This window comes from Chiloscyllium plagiosum, unplaced genomic scaffold (genome assembly GCF_037043375.1).
Source record: "Chiloscyllium plagiosum isolate Xiang-an unplaced genomic scaffold, Cpla_swu_hap1 HiC_scaffold_34, whole genome shotgun sequence".
NCBI classification, from domain to species: Eukaryota; Metazoa; Chordata; class Chondrichthyes; order Orectolobiformes; family Hemiscylliidae; genus Chiloscyllium; species Chiloscyllium plagiosum.
The window spans coordinates 12760089-12776515 of record NW_028270172.1 but is presented as its reverse complement, the minus strand read 5'-3'; the positions used below and the strand labels follow the sequence as shown (position 1 = coordinate 12776515).

Sequence of the window (16427 nt, the reverse complement as noted above, 5' to 3'; positions counted from 1 at the left end):
TAAAATTCCATTAGCAGATACTTGGGAGAACTACCATCTGCAAGACACCCATTACCTCCACACCACGCCGCAGCCTCCCCCCTACCCCCACTTCAAAAGCCACTTACCATTCTGACTTGGTCAGAAGTCACACAACACCAGGTTATTGTGCAGGAGAAGGAGTTCCGAAAGCTTGTGATTTTAAATAAACCAGCTGAAGTATAACATGGTGTTGTGTGACGTCTGACCTTGTCTACCCCAGTCCAACACCAGCACCTCCACATTCTGCCTTGGAAATATATTGCTATTCCTTCAGTGTCACTAAGGACATTGTTGGTCTACCAAAAACATGTGGACTGCAATGGTTCAAGAAGGCAGCTCACCACCACGTTCTCAAGGGCAACTAGGGATGTGTAAAAAAAATGCTGGGCCAGTCAGCAATGCCAATGTTTCATGAGTGAATAAATTAAAAAAAAAGCTACATTAGTGGGATTTGCACCAATATCCTTACAGCACTAACATGGGTCTCTGGAATGCAAATCTAGTGGTATAAACATTACACCAACATTTCTCCATAGGGCTACACCAAATAGAAATCAGATTTGTACCTAGTTTTTTGTGCCATAATCAAAAATGAAAGCATTAAGACTAATATGATTGAAATTAAAGACAGAAATGGGTGGCACGGTGGCTTAGCAGTTAGCACTACTGCCTCACAGCACCATGGTCCCAGGTTCAATTCTAGCCTCAGGCAACTGTCTGTGTAGAGTTTGCACACTCTCCCCTTACCTGTGTGGGTTTCCTCCCACAATCCAAAGATGTGCAGGCCAGGTGAATTGGCCATGCTAAATTGCCCATAATGTGAGCCTCATTAGTCAGAGGGAAATGGGTCTGGGTGTGTTACTCTTTGGAGGGTCGTTGGGCCAATGGGTCTGTTTCTGCACTGTAAGGAATCTAATCTAATAAATTAGGAATTCACCATTTATCTAACATTATATTAGAATAATCTTCGTTCCTTGCTTAGTTTGTAACACAGAACCCCAAATTTAAGATTTCCTTGCTTTCTTTACCTGTCCTGTCTTTATTAAGCAGCGTTCACAATGCTAACAGAAAAATGCCACAATATAAGGTAAAATGACTGATGTGGATTAACTTAAAAAGATTCCTTCTTAAAACTTAAACATTCCGTTATTACAACTTGAAAATACTTTGGATAATGTGGCAATTGGTTTGTAAATATAATAATTGCTGATGTATCTAATTAGTGTACCTTTGTTGAAGATAATCATATTTAGTACAGCAACATTTAGTGGGCGGCACGGTGGCACAGTGGTTAGCAATGCTGCCTCACAGCGCCAGAGACCTGGGTTCAATTCCCGACTCAGGCGACTGACTGTGTGGAGTTTGCACATTCTCCCCATGTCTGCGTGGGTTTCCTCCGGGTGCTCCGGTTTCCTCCCACAGTCCAAAGATGTGCAGGTCAAGTGAATTGGCCATGCTAAATTGCCCGTAGTGTTAGGTAAAGGGGTAAATGTACGGGAATGGGTGGGTTACGCTTCGGCGGGTCGGTGTGGACTTGTTGGGCCGAAGGGCCTGTTTCCACACTGTAAGTAATCTAAAAAAAAACATTACACTTAGATTAACTGGCTGATCAGATGTAGCCTTGAGAATGGCAGATATGGTTTTGAACATGCTGTCAGGATAAAAGTATCCATGTTAAATAAAATATTGCATGTGCTACTCTCATGATTTGTTTCAAAAATAGCATTTTGCATGTGGAAAAATACTAGTTGGAGTTATAAGCTTTAAGCAAGCCTCTGACAAATAATACATATTTGTAAATATTTTATCATATTTACTTTAGTGTTAACTATGTTTATAATAGCATTTTGATTTACACTATTAGTGAGTCTAGAGAAGATTTGTAGCTCAGGTTGAGGTTCTGGATGTAGGTTTGCTCGCTGAGCTGGATGGTTCGTTTCAGACGTTTCGTCACCATACTAAGTAACATTTTCAGTGAGCCTCTGAATGAAGCTCTGGTGGCGTAGCCCACTTTCTGTTTGTATGTTTGAGTGTCCTAGGGTTGTTGATGTCATTTCCTGTGGTGACATCATTTCCTATGGTGATGTCATTGACTGTTCCTTTTCTAAGTGGGTGGTAAATGGGATCCAAGTCAATGGGCTTGTTGACAGAGTTCCAGTTGGAATACCATGCTTCTAGGAATTCTCATGCGTGTCTCTGTTTGGCTTGTCCTAGGATGGATGTGTTGCCCCAGTCGAAGTGTTGACCTTCATCCGTATATAAGGCTATTAGTGAGAGTGAGTCATGTCGTTCTGTGGTTAGTTGATGTTCATGTATCCTGGTGACTAGTTTCCTGCCTGTTTGTCCAATGTAGTGTTTGTTATAGTTCTTGCAAGGTATTTTGTAAATGACATTAGTTTTGTTTGTTGTCTGTACAGGGTCTTTCAAGTTCATTAGCTGCTGATTTTGTGCAATGGTGGGTTTATGGGTTACCATGATGCCAAGTGGTCTGAGTAGTCTGGCAGTCATTTCCGAGATGTCTTTGATGTCAGGAGAGTGGCTAGGGTTTCTGGACACGTTTTGTCTGCTTGTTTGGGTTTGTTGCTCAGAAATTAGCGGACTGTGTTCATTGGGTACCTGTTCTTTTTTAATACACTGTATGGGTGATTTTCCTCTGCTCTGCGTAGTTCCTCTGTGCTGCAGTGTGTAGTGGCTTGTTGAAATAATGTTCTAATGCAGCTTCGTTTGTGGATGTTGGAATGATTGCTTCTCTAGTTCAATATTTGATCCGTATGTGTTTTCTTCCTATCGACGCTGGTTTAAAGTTCCCCATTGACTATTCACTCTACTGCGATATCTAGGAATGGCAGTTTGTTGTTGTTTTCCTCCTCTTTAGTGAATTTTATGCCAGTAAGGGTCTTGAAAGTTTCCTCTAATTTGTTTTGTTTAGTGATGACAAAGGTATCATCCACGTAGCAGGTCCAAAGTTTGGGTTGGATGGTTGGCAGAGCTATTTGTTTGAGTTTCTGCATTACTGCCTCTGCTAAGAACCTTAAGAACCTGTTGGTTTTCCTGAGGGTTTTGCTGTTGAAGGTGAAGTGGGTGGTAAGGCATAGACCCACTAGCTTGACGATACTGTCCTTGCTGATGAAGTTGGTGGTGTTTGATGTCTGTGTCTTTGGTTCTTCTAGTAATGTAGTCAGTGTTCCTTGGCCAGGTTGATGTTGATGGATGTGAACAGGGCTGTTACATCAAAGGAGACCATTATTTCATCCTCTTCTATCTTGGTGTCTTTGATGGTCTTCAGGAATTCTTGGGTGGAGTGGAATGTCATTTACAAAATATCTTGCAAGAACTGTAACAAACAAAATATTGAACAGACAGGCAGAAAACTAGCCACCAGGATACATGAACATTGAGTAGCCACAGAACGACATGACCCACTCTCACTAGTATCCTTACATACAGATGATAAAGGACACCACTTCGACTTGGACAACACATCCATCCTAGAACTAGTAAACAGAGACATGCATGGAATTTCTAGAAGTATGGCATTCTGGAATTCTATCAACAAACATATTGACTTGGATGCCATTAACCAGCTCCTTAGAAAAGGAACAGGAAATGACATCACCATAGGAAATGATGTCACCAACCCTAGGCTACTCAAACATATAAACAGAAAGTGGGCTACACCACCAGAGCCTCAATTAGAGGTTAACTGAACATGTTACCTCGTATGGTGATGAAATGTCTGAAAATGAACCTTCCAGCTCAGCAAGCAAACCTATATCCTGATTTACACTATAAACAAATGCTAAGAACAAAGGCACCTTTCAGAACTTCAAGATACAGCAAGACTGGGAGTGTAAAGAAAAAGGTGAAAACATTATGTAATCAAATATGTTTTTATTTTTGTGATTTGGGTGCTATTAGTTGGGTCCCTCTTTTAAAAAGCTGAAAGATCTGTTCATTATTATTGTTTAATAACACTGAGATAAATCAGTGTCTTCTCGAGGATTCAACTAAAAACACAAACGTACTACCTAATTTCTTGTTTCTAAATAGTACCTAGGATCAATTAACACTGAAATGAACAAAGGAGCAAAACATCATAAAGCAAAATTATAAATACAAGGAAACTTCTGCTTTCTTTCTTTTCTCTCTTCATTGCTAATTAGTGATATCGCTATTCACAGAACACAAGTGTCTCCTTGTTAAAGGGGCTCAAGCAATAAACTGAAAAATAAAAATCAAATTTTGATTCTTAGTGTTTATAATTCTGATCAATTATGATGATTAATTCTGAAGTGGAAATATTTCTACTCACAATTGGCCTTTTTTTATATGAAATTGGAGGAAACAATACACTCCAAGTTTTAATTTCAATTAAACTTTGCAAATGGTGATGGTGTGTCTTTCTGTAAGGCAGCCAGCGCCTACACTCCACCTGCCCTGTGTCCCTGGGCTTTGCTCCTGTCAATCTGGGCTCGGTTGCCAAGAGCAATCGCCTCAGCGGTAACCAAGGAACGGATCCATCCTTTACACAGAAAGAGGGAGGAAAGATCAGAGATGGAAGGACTGTTCAACAGAATTTCAACATCTGGAACAAATATTCAAGCAGTATATATTTAACATTTCATGATTAGTAGAATTGAAGGCGATGGTTTCGCTCTTGTTGCTGCAGTGAAGGAGCCACAGGAAGAACAACCCCCCTCCCCGCCCCATTTGGAAATAGTGGTTCAGACGGATCACACATCCGGCGGAGTCAACGCAGCACCAACGGCCGGATCGCGAGGTGGTCAGCGCGTGTCCCGGGAGGGAGGTGGTGGTCAGCGCGTGTCCCGGGAGGGAGGTGGTGGTCAGCGCGTGTCCCGGGAGGGAGGTGGTGGTCAGCGAGTGTCCGGGAGGGAGGTGGTGGTCAGCGCGTGTCCCGGGAGGGAGGTTGGTGGTCAGCGAGTGTCCGGGGAGGGAGGTGATGGTCAGCCCGTGTCCCGGGAGGGAGGTGGTGGTCAGCGAGTGTCCGGGGAGGGAGGTGGTGGTCAGCGAGTGTCCGGGGAGGGAGGTGGTGGTCAGCGAGTGTCCGGGGAGGGAGGTGGTGGTCAGCGAGTGTCCGGGGAGGGAGGTGATGGTCAGCGAGTGTCCGGGGAGGGAGGTGATGGTCAGAGTTTGTCCGGGGAGGGAGGTGATGGTCAGTGTGTGTCCGGGGAGGGAGGTGGTGGTCAGCACGTGTCTGGGGAGGGAGGTGGTGGTCAGCGAGTGTCCGGGAAGGGAGGTGATGGTCAGCGAGTGTCCGGGGAGGGAGGTGATGGTCAGCACGTGTCTGGGAAGGGAGGTGATGGTCAGAGTGTGTCCGGGGTGGGAGGTGATGGTCAGCGCGTGTCCCGGGAGGGAGGTGGTGGTCAGCGCGTGTCCGGGGAGGGAGGTGGTGGTCAGCGAGTGTCCGGGGAGGGAGGTGGTGGTCAGCGAGTGTCCGGGGAGGGAGGTGATGGTCAGCGAGTGTCCGGGGAGGGAGGTGATGGTCAGCGAGTGTCCGGGGAGGGAGGTGATGGTCAGCGTGTGTCTGGGGAGGGAGGTGATGGTCAAAATGTGTCTGGGGAGGGAGGTGATGGTCAGCGAGTGTCCGAGGAGGGAGGTGATGGTCAGAGTTTGTCCGGGGAGGGAGGTGATGGTCAGCACGTGTCTGGGGAGGAAGGTGGTGGTCAGCACGTGTCTGGGGAGGGAGGTGGTGGTCAGCGAGTGTCCGGGAAGGGAGGTGATGGTCAGCGAGTGTCCGGGGAGGGAGGTGATGGTCAGCACGTGTCTGGGAAGGGAGGTGATGATCAGCACGTGTCTGGGAAGGGAGGTGATGGTCAGCACGTGTCTGGGAAGGGAGGTGATGGTCAGCACGTGTCTGGGAAGGGAGGTGATGGTCAGCACGTGTCTGGGAAGGGAGGTGATGGTCAGCACGTGTCTGGGAAGGGAGGTGATGGTCAGAGTGTGTCCGGGGTGGGAGGTGATGGTCAGCGAGTGTCCGGGAAGGGAGGTGATGGTCAGAGTGTGTCCGGAGAGGGAGGTGATGGTCAGCGAATGTCCGGGGAGGAAGGTGGTGGTCAGCGAGTGTTCAGGGAGGGAGATGATGGTCAGCGCGTGTCTGGGGAGGGATGTGATGGTCAGAGTGTGTCTGGAGAGGGAGGTGATGGTCAGCGCGTGTCTGGGGAGGGAGATGATGGTCAGCGCGTGTCTGGGGAGGGAGGTGATGGTCAACGCATGTCTGGGGAGGGAGATGATGGTCAGCGCGTGTCTGGGGAGGGAGGTGATGGTCAACGCGTGTCTGGGGAGGGAGGTGATGGTCAGTGTGTGTCTGGGCAGGGAGGTGATGGTCAGTGTGTGTCTGGGGAGGGAGGTGATGGTCAGCGTGTGTCCGGGGAGGGAGGTGATGGTCAGTGTGTGTCTGGGGAGGGAGGTGATGGTCAGCGTGTGTCCGGGGAGGGAGGTGATGGTCAGAGTGTATCTGGGGAGGGAGGTGATGGTCAGCGCGTGTCCGGGGAGGGAGGTGGTGGTCAGCGTGTGTCTGGGGAGGGAGGTGGTGGTCATCGTGTGTCTGGGGAGGGAGGTGATGGTCAGCATGTGTCTGGGGAGGGAGGAGATGGTCAGAGTGTGTCTGGGGAGGGAGGTGATGGTCAGTGCATTTCTGGGGAGGGAGGTGATGGTCAGCGCGTGTCCAGGGAGGGAGGTGATGGTCAGCGAGTGTCCGGGCAGGGAGGTGATGGTCAGCTAGTGTCCGGGGAGGGAGGTGGTGGTCAGCGTGTGTCTGGGGAGGGAGGTGGTGGTCATCGTGTGTCTGGGGAGGGAGGTGATGGTCAGCATGTGTCTGGGGAGGGAGGAGATGGTCAGAGTGTGTCTGGGGAGGGAGGTGATGGTCAGCGCGTGTCCAGGGAGGGAGGTGATGGTCAGCGAGTGTCCGGGCAGGGAGGTGATGGTCAGCTAGTGTCCGGGGAGGGAGGTGGTGGTCAGCGAGTGTTCGGGGAGGGAGGTGATGGTCAGAGTGTGTCCAGGGAGGGAGGCGATGGTCAGTGTGTGTCCGGGGAGGGAGGTGATGGTCAGTGTGTGTCCGGGGAGGGAGGCGATGGTCAGCACGTGTCTGGGGAGGGAGGTGATGGTCAGCACATGTCCGGGAAGGGAGGTGATGGTCAGCACACGTCCGGGGAGGGAGTTGATGGTCAGAGTGTGTCCGGGGAGAGAGATGATGGTCAGCACGTGTCCGGAGAAGGAGGTGATGGTCAGCGAGTGTCCAGGGAGGAAGGTGGTGGTCAGCGAGTGTTAGGGGAGGGAGGTAGTGATCAGAGTGTGTCTGGGGAGGGAGGTGATGGTCAGCGAGTGTCTGGGGTGGAAGGTGATGGTCAGTGCGTTTCTGGGGAGGGAGGTGATGGTCAGCGCGTGTCCGGGGAGGGAAGTGGTGGTCAGCGCGTGTCCGGGGAGGGAGGTGGTGGTCAGCGAGTGTCCTGGGAGGGAGGTGATGGTCAGCGCGTGTCCGGGGAGGGAGGTGGTGGTCAGCGCATGTCCGGGGAGGGAGGTGGTGGTCAGCGAGTGTCCGGGGAGGGCGGTGGTGGTCAGCGAGTGTCCGGGGAGGGAGGTGATGGTCAGCGAGTGTCCGGGGAGGGAGGTGATGGTCAGAGTGTGTCTGGGGAGGGAGGTGGTGGTCAGCGCGTGTCCGGGGAGAGAGGTGATGGTCAGCACGAGTCTGGGGAGGGAGGTGATGGTCAGCGAGTGTCCGGGCAGGGAAGTGGTGGTCATTTGGTGTGATCGAAGAGGAGATAATAGGTGTACAGAAATGGACAACGGCAGACTGTGGTCAGCAGGTGTCAACAGGGGAATGTAATAGAATGGAGAAGTGCTTCGATAGTGGTGCAACAACAGTGCTCAAAGAGAGAGATAGTGGTCTCTCGGGGTGTTTGGAAATGAAGGTAGTGAGACTGGAGTAGGATATGGTTGGCAGGCAGGGTCTGGAGCGATAGACAACGAGGCTGTGGTCAGTGGAGGTACTGGTTGTCGAGAGTCCATAGAGGGTGATAGTGGTTATTCTTGTGTCTCAGGAGATGGATTGGGGAGGATGTAGGTATTGGGAAGAAATAAGATAATGGTGAGCAAGATTGTGGCTATTTTGGGTCTGGATGGGGATTCTGTGGTCAGAGCATCACCAACCTTATTTAGCATTTGCACGGCCACATTGTGGGTATCTGCTCAGGCATTGTTTAATGGTAATCATGAGAGTGTCAGTGTATGAACAAATTGCAACTGGTTTCTGTTCAAGGGGTTGCACTCTCAATTATGTATTCGTAGCCAGAGTATTTCCCACCTCACAACAAAGATGCCTCATTACATGTTAGGTTTTGGTCACAGCATCCCATGTATAGGAGAGATGGTAACACAGGAGAGATTAATAATCCAGAGGCTAAGGCTAATGGTTTGGGGACGTGGGTGAAATTTGAATTCATAGAATCCCTACAGTGCAGATAAAAGCTGTTCGGCCCTTTGAGGGTGCTCCAACTCTGTGAAGGGCATCCCATCCAGACCAACTCCCCCCACCTTATGCCCACATTAACCATGGCTAATTCATCTAGCCTGCAAACTACAGGGCAATTTAACATGGCCAATCCACTGAACCTGCACATCTTTGGACTGTAGGAGGAAACCAGAGCACCTGGCGGAAACCCACGCAGACACGGGGAGAACTTGCAAACTCCACATAGATAGCTGTCCAAGGCTGGAATTGAACCTGAGTCCCTGAGTGCTGTGTGACCCAATTCAATAAAATCTACAATTAAAAGGTAGTGGGCAGCATGGTGGATCAATGGTTAGCACTGCTGCCTCACAGCGCCAGGGACCCAGGTTTGATTCCAGCCACGGGCGACTGTCTGTGTGGAGTTTGCACATTCTCCCTGTCTCTGCATAGATTTCTTCCAGTGCTCTGTTTTCCTTCCACAATCTAAAGAAATGCAGGTTAGGTGAATTGGCCATGATAAATTGCCCATAGTGTTAGGTGCATTAGTCAGGGGTAAATGTAGGGGAATGGGACTGGGTGGGTTACTCTTTGGAGATCAGTGTGGGCTTGTTGGGCCAAAAGGCCTATTTCCACACTGTAGGGATTCTATGAACTTAATGGCGACTTTATAATCAATGTCAATTGTCATAAATACTCTTCTGGTTCACAGATGTCCTTCAGATAAAGAAATTTGTTGTACTTGCTTGGCCTACATGTGATTTTGGACTCCTCACCCATTCAGTTGATTCATAATTATGCTTTGGAATAGTCTGGAGAGTCAATATCTTCCAGGGCAATGGGTGGGAGGAACAAATAACCAGTGATGCCCATATTTGATATAAGAATAAAACAATTCACTGAAACTGGCCCTCCCTCACCATCATCTTCTTGTAACTTCCCTGTGTCATCAGATGCTTTGCTCGAATTGAGTCCTGGATGAACTCAGCCAAAATTTTCTAGTTAAATATGGGGAACACCAAAACTTCCCTCTGGGACATGCTGTACACCACTGTCCCTAATTTGGATGAGCAAGAACTGTAGTATTCTATTCAAACCTCAATGAGCTTGTACATTTGTCTGCTATCAGAAAGATTACCTACTTCTCCCTCACTATCACTTCTTTTCCATCCAACCTCATCCTACCTGCTTCTGATACTTCCAGCTCTCATCCTTGTAAGCTGAAGTGATCTATTGCATCCTTTCAGCTTTCCTATAATTAAAAAAATGCACTTTTGTGGCCTCAGGCTATATCAAACAATTTTTACAGCCAGAGGTACTTTTTGAAAATGGAATTGGAACTGTAGTATGGGAAATATGGCCATCAACTTTGTACAGCAAGGTCCCAAGTGTAATAACCATATAACCTGATGATAGATAAATATTTACCAAAATTTCATTTGTCCTTCTTTCAAAGTACCAATTTATCTTTTGCATCCACCTAAGAGGACTGATGGAACCTCAACTTTAAGGTCTTATCAGAAGATAAGACCTTAAAGTCTTATCTTCTGATAAGACTTCCTTGACAGTGTAGCAATTCCTTCAACCTTGACTGGACTATCAGCCTATCAGAGACTCATTCAAATCTTTTGCTTTTCTCATGTCCTGCAAAAATCCAGCTTATATACCACCCCTGTCCTTGCTGAACCACATTGGCTTTTTATGCCTCAATGCTATAAATATGAAATTGTCACCTTTGTGTTCAAGCTAATTTGTGACTTTGCTGTTCATTAACTCCTATGGGCTCCTCACCTCTGCCTGTCATCTGACTAGACCAGGTAAGGATAACACATTTCTTTTGCTTACGGCCTAGGCGAACCAAATGGGTTTTCATGGCAATCTGCTAGTTACCTGACCACCGTTGGTCACACTAGTTTTTCAAATCCTGATTACCTTTAGTATCAGCACCTAGCTGCTGTGGTGGCATATGAATTTATGTTTTTGGCGTTGTAGTCTTATAAATTAACCATTGATGAATCTCTCCTTTTGTGCCCATGTCTCGATGCTGAGATCACTGTCTTTGTAATCTCAAATGCTAGGACATTGATTATAAGTTTATTGTGTATATGTGCACATAATTATTTATGTCTTCCTTTTTCAGTTGATAGAGGTACAAAAAAATGGAAAACTTTGTCCTTTATGAGGAAATTGGAAAAGGAAATAAATCAACTGTTTACAAAGGCAGAAGAAAGGGAACTATCAACTTTGTAGCAATTTTATGTATTGACAAATCAAAACGGCCAGAGATCACTAACAGGGTGAGTATTACTTGATAGTACCATTAGAATTTGAATTCTCAGATATTTCAAGAAGCATATTGGCACAGAGTATTGTGGACCCAACATGTTATCAACAGGATAGGCCTTGGCATATTTGAATTTATGTTGCTAATCTGGGTTGTGTTGCTTGAGTTTGTTGGAGATAATTATACCTTTGTATTGAAATACAGCGCTACAGATTTAGGAGATTGAGTGTTAAAGTAGCTCGTCTCCATTGGGCAAGAGAGAGATACTGTCTTTGTGAAGCTGGAATAACAAAGAGGGAAATAATCTCTGTGGGAGCCTGATTCCTGCCCAATGATGGCTGCTGAAAGTTCAAATGTGTGAACATCAAGTGAGATATGAATCAGGCTGCACTGTAACATCATAAACAAGAGGTCAGCCTGCACTCATTGTCAAGGTTCACAAGATAAGTGGATACATCAACGAGCTACTAAATAGCTGCTGCTTTGTGAAACTTTTCTCAGATGCTACCACCGTCTTTAGGTAAAGATAGAATGTCAGCAGAAGCTGGGGTATCCCATAATGGGTCTTTTCCAAATAGTTTTAAAAATGCAATAATTAATTGAAAAAAAACTTGAGAGCTGATGTGTGACAATGCGGTCTCTTTAACAAGGTTATCTTGTCCTCAGGTTTTTTTTAAACGAGGTCTCAGAAAGAGTCTAGTTTAACAATGACAGGGAAATGACCAGTTTTCCCAATTCAGGGTTTTTATAGTTTGGTTTAGTTGTAGCAGAGAAGCTGCTGGTAGCAGGCACAGAAGCTCTACTGCAGGGAAAAAGGTGCCATGCTTTTGCACATGATCCCTGGCAGACTTTTCTCTCTGAAGTCTCTCCTGCCTGTAAGATTCTGCATTTGAATTAACCTTTTGTCAAGGGGTGTGGTTATGGGATGTTATGGGAATTGGAACAGCTCCTTAGTTAAGTTGCGGTATCAAGTCGGTTGAGTTTTCAAATAGTTGAGTTTCAAGTAGTAGTTCTTCTATAATGCAGCAGTTGCGTTCCAGCGAAACCTTGCTTAATAGAACATCACTAAATAGAACAAATGAGGCCTATGGGAAAAGTGGGGTTAGGGGCAGTTGCTCAAAAATCAACCAGAAGTCTAATGCAAAGTATAACACAGCCTGAATGAAGGTTGAAATCATATTTGTTAACAAAAGTAAATTTAACACAGTACATTTAACAAATGTAAGAAAGCTGCTGTCTGTACAGTACCTCTCACAGAAAGCTACTCTGTTGGCAGCTGACATCAATGTATGCGCGGAATGGCACGAGGACTAGGGCTGATATCATGCATGCGAAGAACCATGCAGACGCATGCGTATACATCGGCACATGCAAAACGGCACGGTTATTTTGGTCCGTACATCGGCACATTTGCAGATTGAAGCATACAAACCGATCCCCACTGGAATCGCGCTATTGCCAACTGAGTTAAGCGTTCTCCAAAATACCATTCCCTAATTCTTCAGCAACAGGGCAGCATTGTGGCTCAGTGGTTAGCACTGCTGCCTCACAGCGCCGGGGACCCGGGTTCGATTCCAGCCAGGGGCAACTGTCTGTTTGGAGTTTGCACATTTTCCCCGTGTCTGCATTGGTTTCCTCTGCATTGGTTTTCTCCCACAATCCAAAGATGTGCAGGTTAGGTGAATTGGTCAAATTGGTTAAGTTGCCCATAGTGTTCAGGGATGTAGAGGTTAGGTGCATTAGTCAGAGGTAGATATAGGATAATAGGGTAGGGAAATGGGCCTGAGTGTGTTACTTTTCGGAAAGTTGGTGTGGACTTGTTGGCTGAAGGGCCCATTTCCACACTATAGGGTGTTATGACACAAGGTAAACCCTTCTGCTAATTTAAACCTGACACACAGAGAAGCTCACCTCATGCCGTAATCTGTTAAATTTCAAGAGGCAAAGAACTATCCCAGATTTCACTATTTAAAGTAAAAATTAACAATTTTATTCTTTAAGTCCAACAGAGAACATTAAAACCACAACTATTTGCAACTCCTTTCTCCTATCTTTTATCTCCCACTCTATAATACTGGTCTGATAAATTCCCTCTTAAATTTACGGCAAATCAATTTCAAACCCAGTTGTCGTCTTCGGAAGTCGAACTTTCTCTATAGATTTCTCTAGGTTGGCTTTGGTATTCTGCTGCACAAATTTCTTATGGACAGGTACCTTTTCAGAGAGCTATTCTGCTGGCAGTCTTTACTTATGAGTGCTCTTCGTTGTTCTCCCTAACTTTTCAAAATGTCTGGTTTTATACCCCAGAACATCAGATCGTTTCATTGGTTTGATGTCATCAAAACAATAAATTCAAATTCGATTTGATTTTGGTATCTGGGGCATAATTTAAACTGGCTAAATTTGAATTTGTTTTTGTACCATGACAACAAAGTACCAGCTATTTCTGTCAACCAAATGTTACATTTTTAAAATGTGCAGCACACTCTGTGCTTTCAGTCCTTGCCAGCTTCCTCTATCTCTTAAAGTTACAGTACACCTATACCTTCATAATAAGGGATTCTATGATTCTATACATTATAGCCAAATTGAGCTGCTTAAATGCAGGTTATCCCAGAACTACCTGTATTCTAAATTTTGTTTTCTTTTGTTTGTATTTCAACTGTAGTGTTTAAGTAAATGCTCTTTTACTTAAAGCTGCAAGGTTTGACCAACTGCATCATACCTGGAATATCAACTTCATATCTGCCTTTAAAATAAGAGAATGTTAGGGTCTAGGCTACCTTCTTGAAATATTTTTAGGGGCTCTGGCCTGATCCATAACAGGGGGAATGAGAATATCTTATATTGATGGAAAGTAGGCACTGTTTTTCTCATTCTTCACCTTTGAATTAACATAAAGTTGTTAACAAAAACAAAATACATAATCATAACTTGCCTTTTCCCATTGGTTTTCAATCACATTCATACTTCTTGTTGGGATGTTATTGCATTTATGCTAAGCGAATGGACCTTAACTTGTGTACAAGCTGAGGAAAACCACTTGAGGAAAAGCTTGCATTTATATTGGACCTTCCACAACCTCAAGACATCATTTTACAGCCAAAAAATTATTTTTGAAGTGTAATCAAAGTTGTGATGGAGGAGAAAGCAGCAGTCAATTTGTATGGTGCTATTAAAAGCAAATTGAAATAATGACTAAGTTATTTTCAGGTGCTGGTTAAGGGATAAATATTGACCAGGACACTGGGGAGAACCTCTCTGCCTCTTTAAAGTAGTGCCATCAGGAAGATAAAGTTCAGTTTGAAGTTTCTTCCAAGATTTGGCACCTTCAACAGTGCAGCACCTCCATAGTCCTGCCACTGACCTGTCAGTATAGCTTATGCACTTATATCTCTGAAGAGGAACCTGACTGCTGGCTGAAAAGAAAGAGTGCAGACGTGGCCGTCATTCTACTGGACAGTGACACAACTGAGTCATAGCTTGTCTTTTGCTAATATTTCCCAATGGGGGAGGTAATGGCCAAGTGGTATCATCATTAGACTATTAATCCAGAAACTCAGCTAATGTTTTGGGCACATGGGTTCAAATTCCACCATGGTAGATTTAAGGATCTAATGATGACCATGAAACCATTGTTGAATGGCAGGAAAACCGCAGCTGGTTCACTAATGTCCTTTAGGGAAGGAAATCTGCCATCCTTACCTGGTCTGGCCTACATGTGACTCCAAGCCCACAGCAATCTAGATAACTCTTAACAGCCCTCTGGGCAATGAGGGATGGGCAATAAGCGCTGGCCTAGCCAAAGGTGTCCATATTCCATGAGTGAATTTAAAAAATGATCAGGTGAGAGAATCATAAGATACTTTTTAAGCAAAGTGTTGAAACTGACGTTGACATTCCAACTATGGTCCTGATTGAGATCCAATAACCCCACATAGAGCAGAAGTTGAACCTTGTATCTTGTAGTTAATGCTCTGAGAACCTCGAAAACATTGAAAATATCACTCTGCTTTGTAAACTGAAATGGAACACACATTTCTATTTCTGAAAGTTATCAGACTGAAAGTTGTTCAATGCTTTTCTGACCGGCCGACCATCTCCCAAAGTGTTGAGCTTATTCAGACTTGATCATCTGTCAATACATTTTTAATTCCCAAAGTACAATCATAGAATCCCTAGAGTGCTGGAAAAAGGCTATTCAGCCCATTAAGTCCCCACCAACCCTTCCAAGAGCATCCCACCCAGAGTCAGCCTCCTACTCTATCCCTGTAACCCTACATTTACCCTGGCTAATCCACCCAATCCTCACAACCCTGGGCATTGTGGGACAGCTTAGCACGGCTAATCAACCTAACCTACCCATCTTTGAACTTGGGAGGAAACTGGAGCACCTGAAGGGAACCCACGCAGACACAGGGGGATTATGAAAACCGCACACAGTCACTCAAAGCTGAAATTGAAACTGGGTCTCTGGCGCTGTGAGGCAGCAGTGCTCGCCACTGAACCACCATGCCACTGCCACAATATGGTAGTGCTTCAAATTTCAATCATGCATCCTTGTGTTCAAATCCCCTGTCATCCTTTGTAATGTCTTATAGATCCACAAATTGATGACAAATCCCCTCCCCTCCATTATGACTTGTTGTGCGTTTCCAATGTATTTTGCCTTTTTGGTGATGCTCACGATTTCAGTTGTCTCAACCCTTTTATTGTTAAATCTCTGACTTTCTCCCTCTCCTTTAAGACGCTTTTAAATTCAACCACTTCGACCAATTTTCTGGTCACTAGTAATGTCTCCATATGTGGTTTACTGTCAAACATTGCCTATTTACATGGCTGTGAAGTACCTTGGGACACTTTAGTACATTGAAGGCATAACCTGAATGGTAGTTATTGTTTGAAAATGGCCTTGAAGAAATTGTGCCTAGGACAAGTAGATTGTTGTTGGATATATTGGACCTCGAGCAACTTGCTTACATTACCTTTCAGGATATAAGATGAAAATTTTGCCAAACCTCCAAGGAATATCTATTGTTCCCTTTCCCTATATCTTTTTCTGCCTTCTTTCTTTTACTGATATTACTTTGATTTGATTTGTTATTGTCACATGTACCGAGATACGTGAAAAGTTCTGGATGTAAATTTGCTCGCTGAGCTAGAAGGTTCGTTTTCAGATGTTTCATCACCATAGTAGGTAACATCATCAGTGAACCCCCAGTGAAGCAATGATGTTATAACCTGCTTTCTATTTATGTGACTTACATCCAGAACCTCAACCTGAGCTACAAATCTTTTTCAAACTCGCTACAGTGAAAAGTGTCCTCTTACATGCTTTGCGGGCAGATTGTACTACACAAGTGCATCAGGATAACAGAACAGAATGCATTTTACAATTATAGTTGCTGAGAAGGTGCAGAGAGAGAGATCAACATTAACATTAAAGTCCATTCAAAAGTTTGATAACAATGGGGAAGAAAATATGAATTTGTTCATATGTGAATACAAACCTTTATATCATCTCTTGACAGAAGAGGCTGGAAGAGAGTATAACTGGGGTGGGAGGGTTCTTTAATTATCTTGGTTGCTTTACTGAGGCAGTGGGAACTATAGATGAAGGCAGTGGATAGAAGGCTGGTTTGTATAATGGACTGTGCT

The 16427-nt window shown here is 45.1% G+C and overlaps 1 protein-coding gene across 4 annotated transcripts in view; it reads left to right on the top strand.

Moving 5' to 3' along the window:
• The first annotated feature begins 4765 nt into the window (after positions 1–4765).
• The window catches only part of ulk4 (unc-51 like kinase 4), a 502471-nt gene continuing 490809 nt past the window's right edge, over positions 4766–16427 (top strand). Inside the window, exons 1-3 of one of the 4 annotated variants that reach the window (XM_087978491.1) lie at positions 4803–4858; positions 4889–4917; positions 10626–10782. In XM_087978491.1, the coding sequence (XP_087834617.1) occupies positions 10645–10782 (138 nt within the window). In that variant the 5' untranslated portion in view covers positions 4803–4858; positions 4889–4917; positions 10626–10644. Of the gene's footprint in view, positions 4859–4888; positions 4918–9148; positions 10783–16427 lie in introns of those variants that run through there. The other 3 variants (XM_043719540.2, XM_043719541.2, XM_087978492.1) reach the window with 3 other exon arrangements.